This window comes from Pan troglodytes, chromosome 10, assembly GCF_028858775.2.
Source record: "Pan troglodytes isolate AG18354 chromosome 10, NHGRI_mPanTro3-v2.0_pri, whole genome shotgun sequence".
NCBI lineage: Eukaryota > Metazoa > Chordata > Mammalia > Primates > Hominidae > Pan > Pan troglodytes.
The window spans coordinates 88036387-88052647 of NC_072408.2; the positions used below are offsets into that span (position 1 = coordinate 88036387).

A 16261-nucleotide genomic window follows, 5' to 3' on the forward strand; every position below is an offset into this window, starting at 1 on the left:
ATAACTTTCTCCATCCCTTTACTTTTAATCTATATGTATTGTTATATTTAAAATGGGTTTCTTTCAGAAAACATATAATTGAGTCTTGTTTTTGATCTACTCTCTGACATTCTGCCTTTTAATTGGTATATTTAGATCATTGATATTAAAGATCATTAATATAACTGAATTAACATTTACCATATTTGTTACAGTTTTCTATTTGTTGCCCTTACTCTTTTTTCTATTTCTGTCTTTCTTTCTCTGCATTTTGTGGTTATAATTGAACATTTTATATTATTTCATTTTGCTCTCCTTTCTTAACATATTAAATATACTTCTTTTGTTTTGGTGGTTGCCCTAATGTTTGCAATATATGTTTACAACTAACCAAGTCCAGACTCAAATAATACATATTACTTCATGGGCAGAGAAAATACCTTATAATAGCAAAATATTTCTTTTTTTTATTATTATACTTTAAGTTTTAGGGTACATGTGCACAATGTGCAGGTTAGTTACATATGTATACATGTGACATGCTGGGGCACTGCACCCACTAACTCGTCATCTAGCATTAGGAATATCTCCCAGTGCTATCCCTCCCCCCTCCCCCCACCTCACAACAGTCCCCATGTGTGATGTTCCCCTTCCTGCGTCCATGTGTTCTCATTGTTCAATTCCCACCTATGAGTGAGAATATGCGGTGTTTGGTTTTTTGTTCTTGCGATAGTTTACTGAGAATGATGATTTCCAATTTCATCCATGTCCCTACGAAGGACATGAACTCATCATTTTTTATGGCTGCATAGTATTCCATGGTGTATATGTGCCACATTTTCTTAATCCAGTCTATCATTATTGGACATTTGGGTTGGTTCCAAGTCTTTGCTATTGTGATTAGTGCTGCAGTAAACATATGTGTGCATGTGTCTTTATAGCAGCATGATTTATAGTCCTTTGGGTATATACCCAGTAATGGGATGGCTGGGTCAAATGGTATTTCTAGTTCTAGATCCCTGAGGAATTGCCACACTGACTTCCACAATGGTTGAACTAGTTTACAGTCCCACCAATGCAATAAAAAATGATAAAGGGGATATCACCACCGATCCCACAGAAATACAAACTACCATCAGAGAATACTACAAACACCTCTATGCAAATAAACTAGAAAATCTAGAAGAAATGGATAAATTCCTCGACACATACACTCTCCCAAGACTAAACCAGGAAGAAGTTGAATCTCTGAATACACCAATAACAGGAGCTGAAATTGTGGCGATAATCAATAGCTTACCAACCAAAAAGAGTCCAGGACCAGATGGATTCACAGCCAAATTCTACCAGAGGTACAAGGAGGAACTGGTACCATTCCTTCTGAAACTATTCCAATCAATAGAAAAAGAGGGAATCCTCCCTACCTCATTTTATGATGCCAACATCATCCTGATACCAAAGCCGGGCAGAGACACAACCAAAAAAGAGAATTTTAGACCAATATCCTTGATGAACATTGATGCAAAAATCCTCAATAAAATACTGGCAAACTGAATCCAGCAGCACATCAAAAAGCTTATCCACCATGATCAAGTGGGCTTCATCCCTGGGATGCAAGACTGGTTCAATATATGCAAATCAATAAATGTAACCTAGCATATAAACAGAACCAAAGACAAAAACCACATGATTATCTCAATAGATGCAGAAAAGGCCTTTGACAAAATTCAACAACCCTTCATGCTGAAACCTCTCAATAAATTAGGTATTGATGGGATGTATCTCAAAATAATAAGAGCTATCTATGACAAACCCACAGCCAATATCATACTGAATGGGCAAAAACTGGAAGCATTCCCTTTGAAAACTGGCACAAGACAGGGATGCCCTCTCTCACCACTCCTATTCAACATAGTGTTGGAAGTTCTGGCCAGGGCAATTAGGCAGGAGAAGGAAATAAAGGGTATTCAATTAGGAAAAGAGGAAGTCAAATGGTCTCTGTTTGCAGACGACATGATTGTATATCTAGAAAACCCCATTGTCTCAGCCCAAAATCTCCTTAAGCTGATAAGCAACTTCAGCAAAGTCTCAGGATACAAAATCAATGTACAAAAATCACAGGCATTCTTATACACCAATAACACACAAAAAGAGAGCCAAATCATGAGTGAACTCCCATTCACAATTGCTTCAAAGAGAATAAAATACCTAGGAATCCAACTTACAAGGGATGTGAAGGACCTCTTCAAGGAGAACTACAAACCACTGCTCAATGAAATAAAAGAGGATACAAAGAAATGGAAGAACATTCCACGCTCATGGGTAGGAAGAATCAATATTGTGAAAATGGCTATACTGCCCAAGGCAATTTACAGATTCAATGCCATCCCCATCAAGCTACCAATGACAATGACTTTCTTCACAGAATTGGAAAAAACTACTTTAAAGTTCATATGGAACCAAAACGGAGCCTGCATCACCAAGTCAATCCTAAGCGAAAAGAACAAAGTTGGAGGCATCACGTTACCTGACTTCAAACTATACTACAAGGCTACAGTAACCAAAACAGCATGGTACTGGTACCAAAACAGAGATATAGATCAATGGAACAGAACAGAGCCCTCAGAAATAACGCTGCATATCTACAACTATCTGATCTTTGACAAATAGCAAAATATTTCTAATTCCTCCCTTGTAGCTCTTGTATCACTGCTGTCATTCACTTGCTTACACATAAGCATATACACATGCACATATACACACATTGTTGCTATTATTATTTTGAACAAACTTATCTGTGAGGTAAATTGAGAACAAGAAAAATAATTTTTTTAATTTTACATTTGTTTATTCATTTCTGATGCTGTTCCTTTATTTTTATTTATACAAGTTTCTGACTTATTTTCCATGTCTCCAAATAACTTAACATTTCTTGCAAAGCAGGTCTACGGGCAACACATTACCTCAAGTTTTTTCTTTTGTCTAAAAAAGTCTGTTTCTCCTTAATTTTTGAAGGATGATTTTCCACAATATAGCAATCTGGAATTCTGTAATTCTAGAATTAATGGTGCTTTTTTCCCTCTTGACACTTTAAATATTTCACTCCACTCTCTTCTTGTTTACATGGTTCCTAAGGAGAAGTCACATGTGATTCTTATCTTTGCTTCTCTATAGGTAAGGTGTTTCTCCCTCCACTCTGGCTTTCTCTAGGATTTTTTTCTTTATCTTAGATTGTTTGAAATTTGAGTATGATATGCCTACATGTAGGATTTTTTTTTTTACATTTATCTTGCTTGATGTTTTCTGCAATTCCTGGATCTATGATTTTGTGTCAGCATAAATTTGGGGGAAACTCTCAGTTATTATTTCTTCATATATTGCTTCTATTTCTTTCTTCTCCTCTCATTACCGCTATTATGTGTTTGTTACAGCTTTTCTATTTGTTCTGAAGTTCTTGGATATTTTGTTCTGTTTGGAGATTTCTTTTCCATCTTTTTTCTCTTTGATTTTTGGTTTTGGAGGTTTCTATTGATACATCCTCAAGCACCAAGATTCTTCTTTCACCTACGTCTAGTTTACAAATAAGTCCATCAGAGACATTCTTTATTTTTGATACAGTGATATTGCTTTGTAGCATTTAAAAAATTCTTTCTTAGAATTTCAATCTCTCTGCTCAGCTTACATTAATCATCTATTATTGCAAGTTGTCTACTTTTTCCATTAATGCCCTTAACATATTAATCGTAGTTTTAAAAAATATCGTGTTAAGATAATTCCAATATTCCTGTCATATGAAACTCTGTTTCTAATGCTTCTTCAGTCTATTCAAACTGTGTGTGTGTGTGTGTGTGTGTATTTGTGTGGTTTGTTGTTGTTATTTATTTTGCCTTTTAGTATGCCTTGTAATTGCCTGTTGAAATACTGACATGATGTACTGTATAAAAAGAACTTCAGTAGGCCTTTGCTGGTGTATTGGTAAGATGCAGGGGGAGGAGAAGTATTCTGTACTCCTATGATTAAATCTTAGTTGTTTCATGAACATGTATCCTTGGACTGTGAACTTCATCTGTTCTTTGCAGATTTTTCCCCTCTTAAAATAGGATGAGCCTGGCGCAGTGGCTCACGCCTGTAATCCCAGCACTATGGGAGGCCAAGATGGGCGGATCACGAGGTCAGGAGATCGAGACCATCCTGGCTAACACAGTGAAACCCTGTCTCTACTAAAAAATACAAAAAATTAGCCAGGCGTGGTGGTGGGCGACTGTAGTCCCAACTACTCGGGAGGCTGAGGCAAGAGAATGGCGTGAATCCCCGAGGCGGAGCTTGCAGTGAGCCGAGATCGCGCCACTGCACTGCAGCCTGGGTGACAGAGTGAGACTCTGTCTCAAAACAAACAAACAAACAAAAAATAGGTTGAATAAAGGGGGCTGGAATTGGATATTTCCTTTCTCCTATGTCAGTTAGGCTCTGAGAAAACTCCAGCAGTTAGGTTCTGTTACAGAATAGTTTCTTTTAAGGGTAGGCCCTGGAAAGAGGAACACAGTGTTTTGTCATACAGCTCGGGTTTTCCAACCTTGGCACTTGTTCCTGTAGAGGTTTCTGCTCCAATAAATTGTGTTTTTCTCTATTTACTTGTCTGCCTCTACAGTTTTGGGGGAGTGGTTTTCCCTGTGAACTTCCTCTCTGACAAATCTAAGAAGAATTGTTTCTGTTTAATTGTTTTTTATTTTTTTTTCAGTTTGTTTAACTTTCTACTTGTTAGAATGGAGTGGTGAATTCGAAGCTTCTTACTTGTAGTGCCAAAACCAGAGGTCCCTTTTCCCTCTTTGGTTCACAAAACTCTCCTTTGCTGTTCTTATGGGTAATGAGTCAGGGCTTTGTCTCCCCACAGTTACCAGGATTCTTCCTGCAACATCTACAGGAACAGTGCCTCTGGGGAGAGGAAGGGGTCTTGTCTCTTTGCTGGCAGTTGCCTAACACATGCCAGGGTAAGTCAACAGAGAGCCACTCTCAGGAGCAGCATGGCTGCTGCTGCAGACAGCAAGTGGCACTGATCCTTTCTGGGTTCTCTTGGTTTAGGGTAGGAGAGTACCCAGGGCTCCCTCCTGCAGGATCTGTTGTACAGCTAGTGTGGAGAAGGGAAGGGGCACACCTTAATTGCTGACATTTACTTGGTGTAAGGTGTGGAGAGGTAACAAATTTTCTACAGCTCTGTAGAGAGAGGGGTGGGCCCTGCTTCTTTGTTGTCACTCATCTGAAGTAGGGAGGACAAAACCTGTTTTCTGACTCCCCTACTTGTTTTCCTGGGCCTCTGACCAGACACAGCAGGCTCTTAGGGCTTTTTCTGTCTGTACTCATTGTCAGTTACACATGCTGAGCTGCTTTAGTCCTCCGGCCAGATTATACAGAAAGTAAAGCAAACAAATGAACAAAAATAACAAAATCCGCAAACTCCCAAATGACAGTGAACTCATCACCAAGTTGTATTTCAAGTTCTTATGTTCTGACTGAGTCTTCTAATATATATTTTAGCCCAGAGTTTTTCATTGTTATTGTGGAAGATATAAGTTACTTCATTTTTTTCTAGAAGCAAATCCCAGAATAGTTTTTAAACTGAATGGAGCAAACAAACTACAATTTGAATGAAAGAAAATGTTTAAAGTAACATGATTAACAATTCACTGTGATCAGAGTATGCAGAGTCAAAGGTTTATTTCCTCTTTCTCTAATTAAAAGAGGATCAGAAAAAAATAGCTATTGGGTACTAGGCTTAGTACCTGGGTGATGAAATAATCTGTACAACAGACCCTTGTGACATGAGTTTATTTCTATAGCAAACCTGCTTATGTACCCCCAAATTTAAAAGTTAAAAAAATTAAAAATTAAAAAAGTTTGTACCTATCTTCAGTTCAAACTTAACAGCTTAATACTTCTTGTCATGTTGGCATGTGTTTCTTAAATGTGATTTTTTTTGAGTAAAAGGAAGGAACTTTATAAAATATTTTAGAACATTTGACCTTTGTGTGCTATTATAATGTTATCTTGTTTTTAAACGACTCTAAATTTTGTGATAACCTGAAATTGAAATTTCATGTCTTTTGGTGTGTTGGCAAAAGATGGTTCTGGTTGCATGAACTTTTAATTTCTTCCTTCTAAGAGATTACTTCCAATATTCACCTGCATTTCCGGCAGACTCAGTCATTCAAAATATGAAAATTATGTACGCATAGTTATTATTATTAGTCAAAAACCTTAGTCTTCTTTTGTTTTTAGAATGAAAAGAGGAGTATCAACCTATTCAAAGATATGTTATGCTTTAATGCTTCTACTGAAATCCTTCTCACTGTATGTAACAGCAGAATGAGATAGGCAGAAAATAGGCAGTTAAAATGGAAAAAGAGAAAAACATGCTAGAATTATTGGCATCTAACAGAAACTTTGTCACTGGGTCTTGGAGTATTTAGGGTGCATAACAGGAAACCATTCAGACCTTAAATCTTTAAGTTAACTTCTCTCTATATATGAATTAAATGACTAAGTTTTTATTAAGTATTTATATTTAATAAGAAAATTCTATCTCAGTTTAAATCAGATTTGTCTTCTCTGTCTTTGAAATCTCTTAGAGAATTGTGAACTGATACTTTATACTGACTTTTTACTAGCTCCTAGCAAAATTGCTTAGCAAATTGATTATTTCCTTCTGAAATGTTTGATGATATATCCAGCTCTTATTAAAGTGCCCAAACCTTACTATTTAACTACTTGACAAGGGTTGCCAGTGGTGAATACCATATTCCACTTTAACTTTTTGGAATAGGAATTGAGGGTCTTAATCCAATGAAAGTTTTATTTGTAGAAAAAAATAGACTGAATATTGTTTTTAAGTACAGTAAAAATATCTACACTTTTCCAGTTTCCCTAAGTAAACATTTTATGAGTAATTATTAGAAAGACAAAAAAGTGTGTAAGTTATTGTTAGAAAGTAATTCATGCTTGCAAGGATGTAGAGAAAAGGGAACTCATACACGGTTAGTAGGAATGTAAATTAGTACAGCCATTATGGAAAATAGTATGGAGATTTTTCGAAAAACTAAAAGTAGAACTACCATAAGGTCTTGCAATCCCACTACTGGGTATTTATCCAAAGGAAAATAAATTAGTATGTCAAAGGGCTACATTTACCCCCATGTTTGTTGCAGCAGTGCTCAAGTAGCAAAGATATAGAATCAACCTAAGCGATCATCAACAGATGAATGCAGAAATAAAATATGGTAAATGTGCATAATAGAATAATACTTGGCCATAAAGAAATATTAAAATCCTGCCATTTGCAGCTATTTGGATGGAACTGGATTTCATTATGTTAAGTGAAACGATCCAGGCACAGAAAGACAATATCTATCCTCATTCATATATGGGATCTGGGATAGTTTATCTTACAGAAACAGAGAGTAGAATGATACCAGAGGCTGAGAAGGGTATGTGTTTGTCAAGTGGTGAAAGGACATGAAAAGAGATTGGTTAATGGGTACAAATACAGTTATATAGAAGGAATAAGTTCTAATATTCAGTAGCAAAGTAGAGTGTCTATAGTTAATAACAATGTATAGTTCAAAATAGCTAGAAATTAGGACTTGAAACGTTTTCAACACATAGAAATGATAAATACTCGAAGTGATGGATACCTTAAGTACCCTGAATTGATCATTACACACTCTATGCATGTAACAAAATATCACATGTACCCTATAAATATGTACAAATATTTGTACCAATAAATTTATAAAAAGAATTTCGAGTACAACAAAACCGTAAAATTTATATTACCCAAATCAAGCAGATATTCTATTAAAATTATTACATCAAAAATATTTCAGGGAACTCTATGTTCTTTTCTGTTCTCATCATAAGAAAATGGAGCTCTAGAATAGCTTTTTATCAATTTAAGAGGACAGTATCCTTGCAGATCCAAGTAAAAATGAGGACCTTCTTTAACTATTAAGTAATAATCAAGTCTATTTTTAAAGTGTTGATTAGTTTTTGAAAGCCCAGCATTGAGCTAGACATTTAGGAAACTTTGATGGAGGTTAAGGAGTTCTTAGAAAAATTGTGTCTAAAATCTGCTAGTTCTGCACTTGTAAGCTAAAATTTGCAGAAGCTAATATGATTGTTCTTGCTCAGTTCTCTTTGACTGCTGTGGCTTTTCATGTGAAGAAATCTTCAGGCCTTTTCATACAAAGAAATGTACAGGAAACAAATTGGGCTCTCTAATTTCACTCTTTCACTTGTAGCTTAAGTGTAGGTTTCTTAAATAATCCCACTAATATTTGTGGGAACTTGGAAATCTGGTGTTAACATACTGCCTTTAAAGCCTACTTAGGACACGGTTCACATGCCTTTTGCCTTTTTGAAGGTTATTCTAACCAAAGTGTCACTATTTGTTTTCCAAGGTAGCTATTTTTTTTGCTATTTTAGGAATGATTCTTCAACATTGAATATATTTCCATAAAGTGACTGTGTATCCAACTAAGATGCCTTGCCATTTCAATTCTACCAAGCATTAAATGACTATTGGATTTAAGTAGTTGCAACATTGCTGAATATTTCCTGAGTATTCACATGAATATTGATGAGTATCTGGAATCTCTCTGACAAGTTTCCTAGATTACTTCAGTGTCAGAGGAAATTTTTAAAAAATCTGTCTTCTTCGAACCATTGCATAGACAATATTGCACTGCAAACTGGCTCCTCCCATCTTATGAGGGTGTTTGATTTGAACTGATTTTTTAAATTAAGATTCTTAAAAATGTAATTGAAAAACCTGTGTAGGTCAACTCAGTGAAGCCTTAAAATATTTTAAATTCATTAAAATCTATGCAAAATTGGCAATACCTAAGAAACAACAGATGACAGGAATTTACTAGTCCTAATCTCATAACATTTATGTACTCAATTGTGGTGAGACTATTGCCTTTTAAGTTCCATGACTTTTTTAGGTACTTAAATGCCAGTTAATCACAGATGCTTCGTAGATTTTATTTGGAGGGAATGCATTAATGTGGTTTTTGATATTTTTCCCCCCATAGGACATTTGGTTGGCTTCTGTCCCTTGAATGTTGCCAAGACATATTTCAACGCTTTCCCTTTTAATGATTCAGTTGTTGAAATCATCACTTGGCATGCAAATAATATTTGTGGGGCCAACATAAAAAGCTACCACCCTTCCTTTATGGCATTTTAAAAACTGATAGATGAATAATATTTGATGTCACTTAGATATGACACATAATTCTTGAAAATGATTTTGCATCTCATAATTTTTAAGAATTTATCTGCAGTAGGCAAAAATGGGAAACTGTAATATTATATTATAGGAAATGTTGTTGTATATTTCTTCTGATTTTAAAATACTCCTTGCTTTTATAGAAAAACAATCAACATTTTCCCATCCGCTTCTAAAAGCACTAAGGATAAAAACTTAGTAAAATTTAAAATAACAAAGTGAAAGAGTGGCAAACTAGATGTTTTGACATTAAATTTAGTTAAAACTCTAGTCATATTGGTTAGGTGACAAAATATGTGGGTGATTTATTTTTTAACAGTGATTTGAACAGATACCTTGGCATTTTAGGAACTCAGGTACAGAGAGTCATGGCACCAATAAACACTAATAATTTTTGATGATTAAAACTCTGGTTAGCCAAGAAAAAGAGATGTTCTTTACTCATTAAGGGAATACCAAGTCAGAATTCATAGCATCTAACTTTCCAAGTCTATATCCTATCTGGTACAGCAAAGTATTATTTTTCATGACTAATGACTGACTACAGTAAGTACTAAAACATACATCTGGCAGTAAAACTTGTCTCTCTGATCTCACCACATCTTTTTATTCTTACTATCATGACCTTAACCTACTGTAGTATCCTTTCAGGTGGTTTTCCTATATAAGCTGTGTCACCCACTCTCAACAATTCTTTATTTATTTTCCACGATGAAACTAAAATAAGTCTGTGCTTTTCAGAATCCACTCTGAAGTGAAAGAAGCTAATCTGAAAAGGCTACATACTGAGTGATTCCAATTATAACATTCTGGAAAAGGACCTTGAAGACAATATAAAGATCCGTGGTTGCCAAGGGTTAGGGGAAAGGGAAAGGATGAATGAGCAGAGCACAGGGAGTATTTGGGTCAGTAAAACTATTCTGCATGATACTATAATGGTGCATACCTGTCTTATACATTTGACAAAACTCAGGCATGTACAGAGTAGACCATAATGTAGTAATGTAAACTATGAGCTAGGATGATAATGATATGCCAATTTTGGTTCATCAGTAGCAACAAATGTATCGCTCTGGTACAAACTTTTGATAATGGGGGAGGCTATGTATATGTAGTGGTAAGATGTATATGAGAATCCTACTTTCTTAGTTGATATTGCTATGAATCTAAAACTACTTTAAAAAAATAAACATAGCTGGGTGTGGTAGCTTATGCCTGTAATCCCAGCACTTTGGGAGGCCGAAGCAGGTTGATTGCTTGAGCCCAGGAGTTTGAGACCAGCCTAGGGAACATGGCGAAACCCCATCTCTACAAAAAAAAAATAAATAAATAAATACAAAAATTTAGCCAGCCATGGTGGTGTGCACCTGTAGAACCAGCTACTGAGGAGGCTGAGGTTGGAGGATCACCTGAGCCTGGGAGATTGAGGCTGCAGTGATCTATGAACATGCCAGCGCACTCCAGCCTAAGACAGAGTGAGATCTTGTCTCAAACAAATAAACATACAAACGAACATAAAAACCCAATATTAAATCTGCTCTGATCTTGCATCTCCTTCTCAACTACTGAAAATGATTTATCACCTTCCCAGGAATGCTAAAATGAGTTGGAAGTTCCTAGCACAGTACCTATCCACCTCTGTAACTCCATCTCCTCCATTCTCACTCTTTTTGTTCTCTTCTTTCCAGCCACACTGGTCTCTTTGAGGTATGAATGGTACCTATGAAGTCCTTCCCCAGGGTTTTTGCCCCATCCCCTTCTCCTTGCCTAATAAATATCTACTCATCCTTCAGATCTACTCATTGTTATTTCCTAAAGAAAAAGTTTTTGAGGCCCATATCTTTCTGCAAAATTGGTTGCTTTTGCTGTATCTTTCATATAAAAAAAATTCCCCAGAGCCCTTATCACTTTTGTTTTTAGACATTTAGAATAGATATTCATAATTATTTATTAATATCTGTCTCCACTACTAGACTGAAAGCATCTTGAAGCAATATGCTGACTATTTTTGATCACCCCTGAGCCCAGTGAATGTTTGCAACACAGGAGTCATTTAGCAAATATTCATTGAATGAATGAATAGAAGAAAGAACAAGGACTGCCAGATGTGCTGTTGGTTAAAAGTTTGCTCACTGTTTTCTCTAGCTATTAGAGCTAGAGAGTCACTGAAATAAAGATTATTGGGGTCACCAAAATAACTATTAATCTTTCAGAAAAAAATCTGAATATGCATTTTTAAAAGTCTCGTCACCATATATATATATATGTATATATATATAAACCCTAAGCATCTGTATTTCATGTGGTTACTCAACTCTGTGGGTTTTTTTGATTTCAGATAGATACTAGCTTTGTGAACTTAAAGCGAGCAATATGAATATAGTTCAACAGTGGGGATTATCTGATGTCAGGGCTTCTCTCCATATCCAGCCTCTTGCAAGTCCTGGAAAATCATCTCTGGATGGGTGGCCACTAGAGGAATTTCATTGTTCACTAACAGACTCAGAAATAAAGTTATTATTTAGCCATAGGGAAGCCTCGGATTCCTTTGGAAGGTATGCCTATGGCAGCCAGCATTAAGACCAAATCGCCATGAGGCTGCCTGTTTGCAGAGGTTTGTTTACATACAGTATCCACTACACATTTTCTCTGACTTCATTAATAAACAACTGAGACAAAGAAACCATTTCCTTACTTTCCAGGTTAGCTGAGCAATTTATCTTAATTACTGTCAACCTTTAGTGACTACCATGGGGATTCTAAGCATTCACTTCACTAGTAATGATGTAAATTACTTATGAATTTTCAATAGGCAGCCATGGATTTTTGGCTTGTCTTACATGCACTTTTTTCCCCAACTGAAATTATATGTGTTTGTATATCTATATCTGTATCTATATCTATATGTTGAATACATGTATATGGTAAATAAATATATTCTAAATGAATGCCTTTCCTTATTACAGTCAATCCTTTCCCATGGTACCGTGGCAGACTGTGCTGTTGTTGGCAAGGAAGATCCCTTAAAAGGTCATGTCCCCTTAGCACTCTGTGTATTGAGAAAAGGTGAGAGATCTTTTTCTCCCTGATTGCTTGGGACCTGAATAATTAAGGTTAATTCAGTGCTTACCATCTGAACTTTCTCTCTAGATATAAATGCAACAGAGGAGCAAGTTTTGGAAGAAATCGTGAAACACGTTAGACAGAACATTGGCCCTGTGGCTGCTTTTCGAAATGCAGTGTTTGTCAAACAGCTACCCAAAACCAGATCTGGCAAGATCCCCCGATCAGCTTTATCTGCCATTGTCAATGGCAAGCCATACAAGGTAAATTACCAAAGATATTTAATCCTGGGTTCTCAGATATTTTTCTTCATTTCTTTGGCATTAGCAAAGCTCTTAAAAATGGTTCTCAAATGTGAATTGCATCTCTAGAAAACACGTAATAGTACTATTTTTTAATGTTAAGGGAGAGATTATATAGCCATTCCTTCTGTAGGAATGAAGGTTTTGGAAAGAAACTCAGATTAGTTAAGAACATATGCTTTAATGATAAGAACCAATGTGTGAAGATATTTTTATTTATTTATTTTAATTTAGAGATAGAGTCTTGCTTTATTACCCAGGCTGTAGTGCAGTGGCGCAATCATGGCCCACTACAGCCTCAAAGTTCTGATCTAAAGAGATCCTCTCACATCAGTCTCATGAGTAGTTGGGACTACAGGTGCATGCAACTGTGCCTGGCTAATTTTTTTCTTTTGTATTTATAGAGGTAGTGTTCTCACTATGTTGCCCAGGGTGGTCTTGAATTCCTGGGCTCAAGCGATTTGATTGCCTCAACCTCCCAAAGTGCTGGGGTTACATGCCTGAGCCACTGCTGCCTGCCAAAATATTTTTTCTCTTAGTAATTGTCAGTTAAATTCAAATAAATTTGTGGAAACTTAATCCTATTGAATTAAAAGGTACATTTTTCCTTATTATAGTAATTAATGGCAATTAGTGAATGAGAAAGCAAAATAATTGAGGCTAGCGGCAGTAGATGTTTAAAATGCTCTAACTGATAAATGCTAATTTTGTAATTATTTTAGGAAATCTTAGGCTTATTCAATCATATGTTTTCTTTTAATTTGTGTGTACATTATGTGTGCAAAGATATACCTATTTTTATCATTAAGATAATAAAAGGCAATGCAACAGTAAGGAGTAGTTATGTGAACAAGTGACAAAAAAGAAACATTCTTTCTACAGAAATATATAGAAGACTCTTAAGAGGAACTCCAACTCTAGCGAAAATACCATCTAGGTCCAATAGTTTTGCTAACTGAACTGTTTATTTTTTTACTCTGGAAAGCTACAGATGAGTATTAATATATTAGGTTCAAAGTTCCCTATTTTTAAACTTTCCATATGAATATTACAAGACAATGGGGAAAACAACATTGCATATAATTGTTTAATTATAGAAAGAGTAGAAGAAATTCAAGGAAGAGTATTCACCTGACCCTAATTTTTTTTCCAGATAACTTCTACAATTGAAGACCCCAGCATTTTTGGCCACGTAGAAGAAATGCTGAAGCAGGCATAATGAGTTTGTCTTATTCCTATTTTGAGTTGATTTAATTTCTTAATTGAAATTAAATTATTTGAGTTGTTTCTCAGAAATAAATATTTCAGTAGAAATTACTTGCAAAATGAAATGTGAATTGTAAAACTTGGCCTAAACAAATCTAATGAAAACATGTGAAAGACCTATGCCTTTTGTTTGGTTTGACCCTGTTAGCATTGTTATTAGTTATCTATAACATGCCTTATTGAATGTCATCTACTGCTTTAGAAAAAACGTATCTAGTGTATTATTTTTAAAATTGTACCTCCCAAGAAGAACACTTTAATTGAAAGCAACACTAATATAGAGCCACTTCCTGAAACCAAGAATCTGTAGTTTTGATCCAAAATCTAAAACTTAAAGTCAGAAAATAATTAAAATTTTTCTTGTAGAAATTTTAGATATTTTCTAGTATTCTTTAGATGCTCACATTGTTTTAAATAAAATAGATGAAATGGGAAGTTTAGGTAATCATCTAGACAGATGAAATTATTATCTAGGTAGGAGGGCTTTTCTATACATTTTCTGAGGGAAAGCAGAACACCGGGGTTATAGCTATACCTTCAGGTCTTTTGTTACTTAGGCAAGGAAAACCACATGTCTGACCTGGTTCAGCATGTAATCCCAGCACTTTGGGAGGCTGAGGCAGGAGGATCACTTGAGGTCAGCAGTTTGAGACCAGCCTGGCCAACATGGTGAAACCCTGTAGCTACTGAAAATACAAAAATAAGCCAGACGTGGTGGCGGGAGGCTGAGGCAAGGAGAATCACTTGAATACAAGAGGCAGAGGTTGCAGTGAGCCAAGTTCCCCCACTGTACTCCAGCCTGGGTGACAGAGTAAGACTCCATCTCAAAACAACAAAAACAACAAAAAAACCACATGCCTGGCAGAGAACAAAGAGATCATTCAGTCCAATCTCTTCATGGAGATGAGGGCTCCTGGGAGCCCCTCTTCATGTCTCAGGTTCTTAGTTGACTACGTTTATCCAAATGATTCCAGATTCCTGTGGAAACAAGGAATCGATGTACAAATGGGGTAGGGTGGCAAGGAAAACTCTTATGGAAGAAACATCAAGGTTTTTACATTAGGTTAAAGACAAGAAGATTTCTAGGTGGGTAGTGTAATGTCTAGGTGATTTTGAAGTGAACTTAAGCCACTAGGTTTGAGGGACAGACAGTAGAAAATGGTGAAGACTGCAGATCACCTGCTATACCTCAAGGAGCAGCGGACCCAGCAGAATATGGCCCAAAAAGGAGGCAGGTCTCCTGTTGCAAGAGCCTCTGTTTTTTTAAAGAGAAAACAAAGAATCCTGGTTTTTATGTGAAATCTCTAATTTTAAAACAATAACTCATTAAAAATATTGTAATGTCCAAAAGTATCTTTCCATTTAACTTCTAAAAATCTCTTAAATGTTTTTTTTAAATAATTGTAAAGTGAGTTTTTGTTAAGCTTATAGGAATGGGCCAGTTAAGGTAAACAGATGTAGGAAATTAAATATTTGATTTACTTAGGGATCTATATGACATCAGTTATCAAAGAATACATTTTAACCCAAAAGTATACCATGTTCATTGTATCTTTGATCGTTCTTCAAGTATGTCTCAATCTTTTAATCTATCAGGAACATTACTATCAAGAGCAGATTGTTGTAACATAATACTCAGGATACATGAAATGTATGTGAGAGATAAATAGATGATAGAAAGTTTATTGTTATAAAAATGACCTACAACTTATATAAAAAATTCTGAAAAGGTTGACTTTTTTTGGACTGAAGGCTGCAAAATAAATGGCTTCTCAAAGTAAATTCCTATTTACTTAATTTGCCTTCTTGATTGTTACACCTGGAAAAATATATTCATCTACTTTTTCCTTTTAATTATGTTAGTAGACTGAATTAAACCAGCTACATAGACACTCTCTCATTTGAAGCTGTTGGGATCCTTGAATTGCCTCTTTCATTGGTACATTTTATCCATTGTCACAACTGTGGTCTTCATTAATAACTCATTTTAATGTCTTAGAAGTAGAATGTGTTTCCTTATTTTTTTTCAAATAAGAGTCAGTTAATTTGAAATGGCAAATTATTTACCTGAATGTGTATCATTGTTCATTTGCAAGGTTTAAGCTCAGGCAGATCCAAGAATTAGGTAAAGGTTGCATCTTTTGTCCTCTTGCACATTTTTTCTGGTAATCAAATCTGAAGCGACATCTCAGCAAGCAGACTTGGGTTATTTTCCAATAGGATGGGAATGGAAAACAGTGCTGGAGACTGGGGAAGTGGCTATTTCCTGTGTCTCACTGGGGAATTGCAAAATCAAAGAATGTTGTTACTTTTATGTGATGAAAAAATAGGGCAAGAAAGATACACCTGAATCATCAGACTGCTTAAA

General features: G+C 35.6%; 1 protein-coding gene across 2 annotated transcripts in view; it reads left to right on the forward strand.

The window, feature by feature from the left end:
* ACSS3 (acyl-CoA synthetase short chain family member 3) overlaps window positions 1–15685 on the forward strand; it is a 179289-nt gene extending 163604 nt beyond the window's left edge. For both annotated transcript variants that reach the window (XM_509241.9, XM_016923924.4), the window contains 3 exons: window positions 12229–12328; window positions 12413–12588; window positions 13781–15685. In XM_509241.9, coding sequence (XP_509241.2) covers window positions 12229–12328; window positions 12413–12588; window positions 13781–13846 — 342 coding nt within the window. In that variant the 3' untranslated portion in view covers window positions 13847–15685. The remainder of the gene's footprint in view (window positions 1–12228; window positions 12329–12412; window positions 12589–13780) is intronic.
* The last annotated feature ends 576 nt before the right edge of the window (window positions 15686–16261 follow it).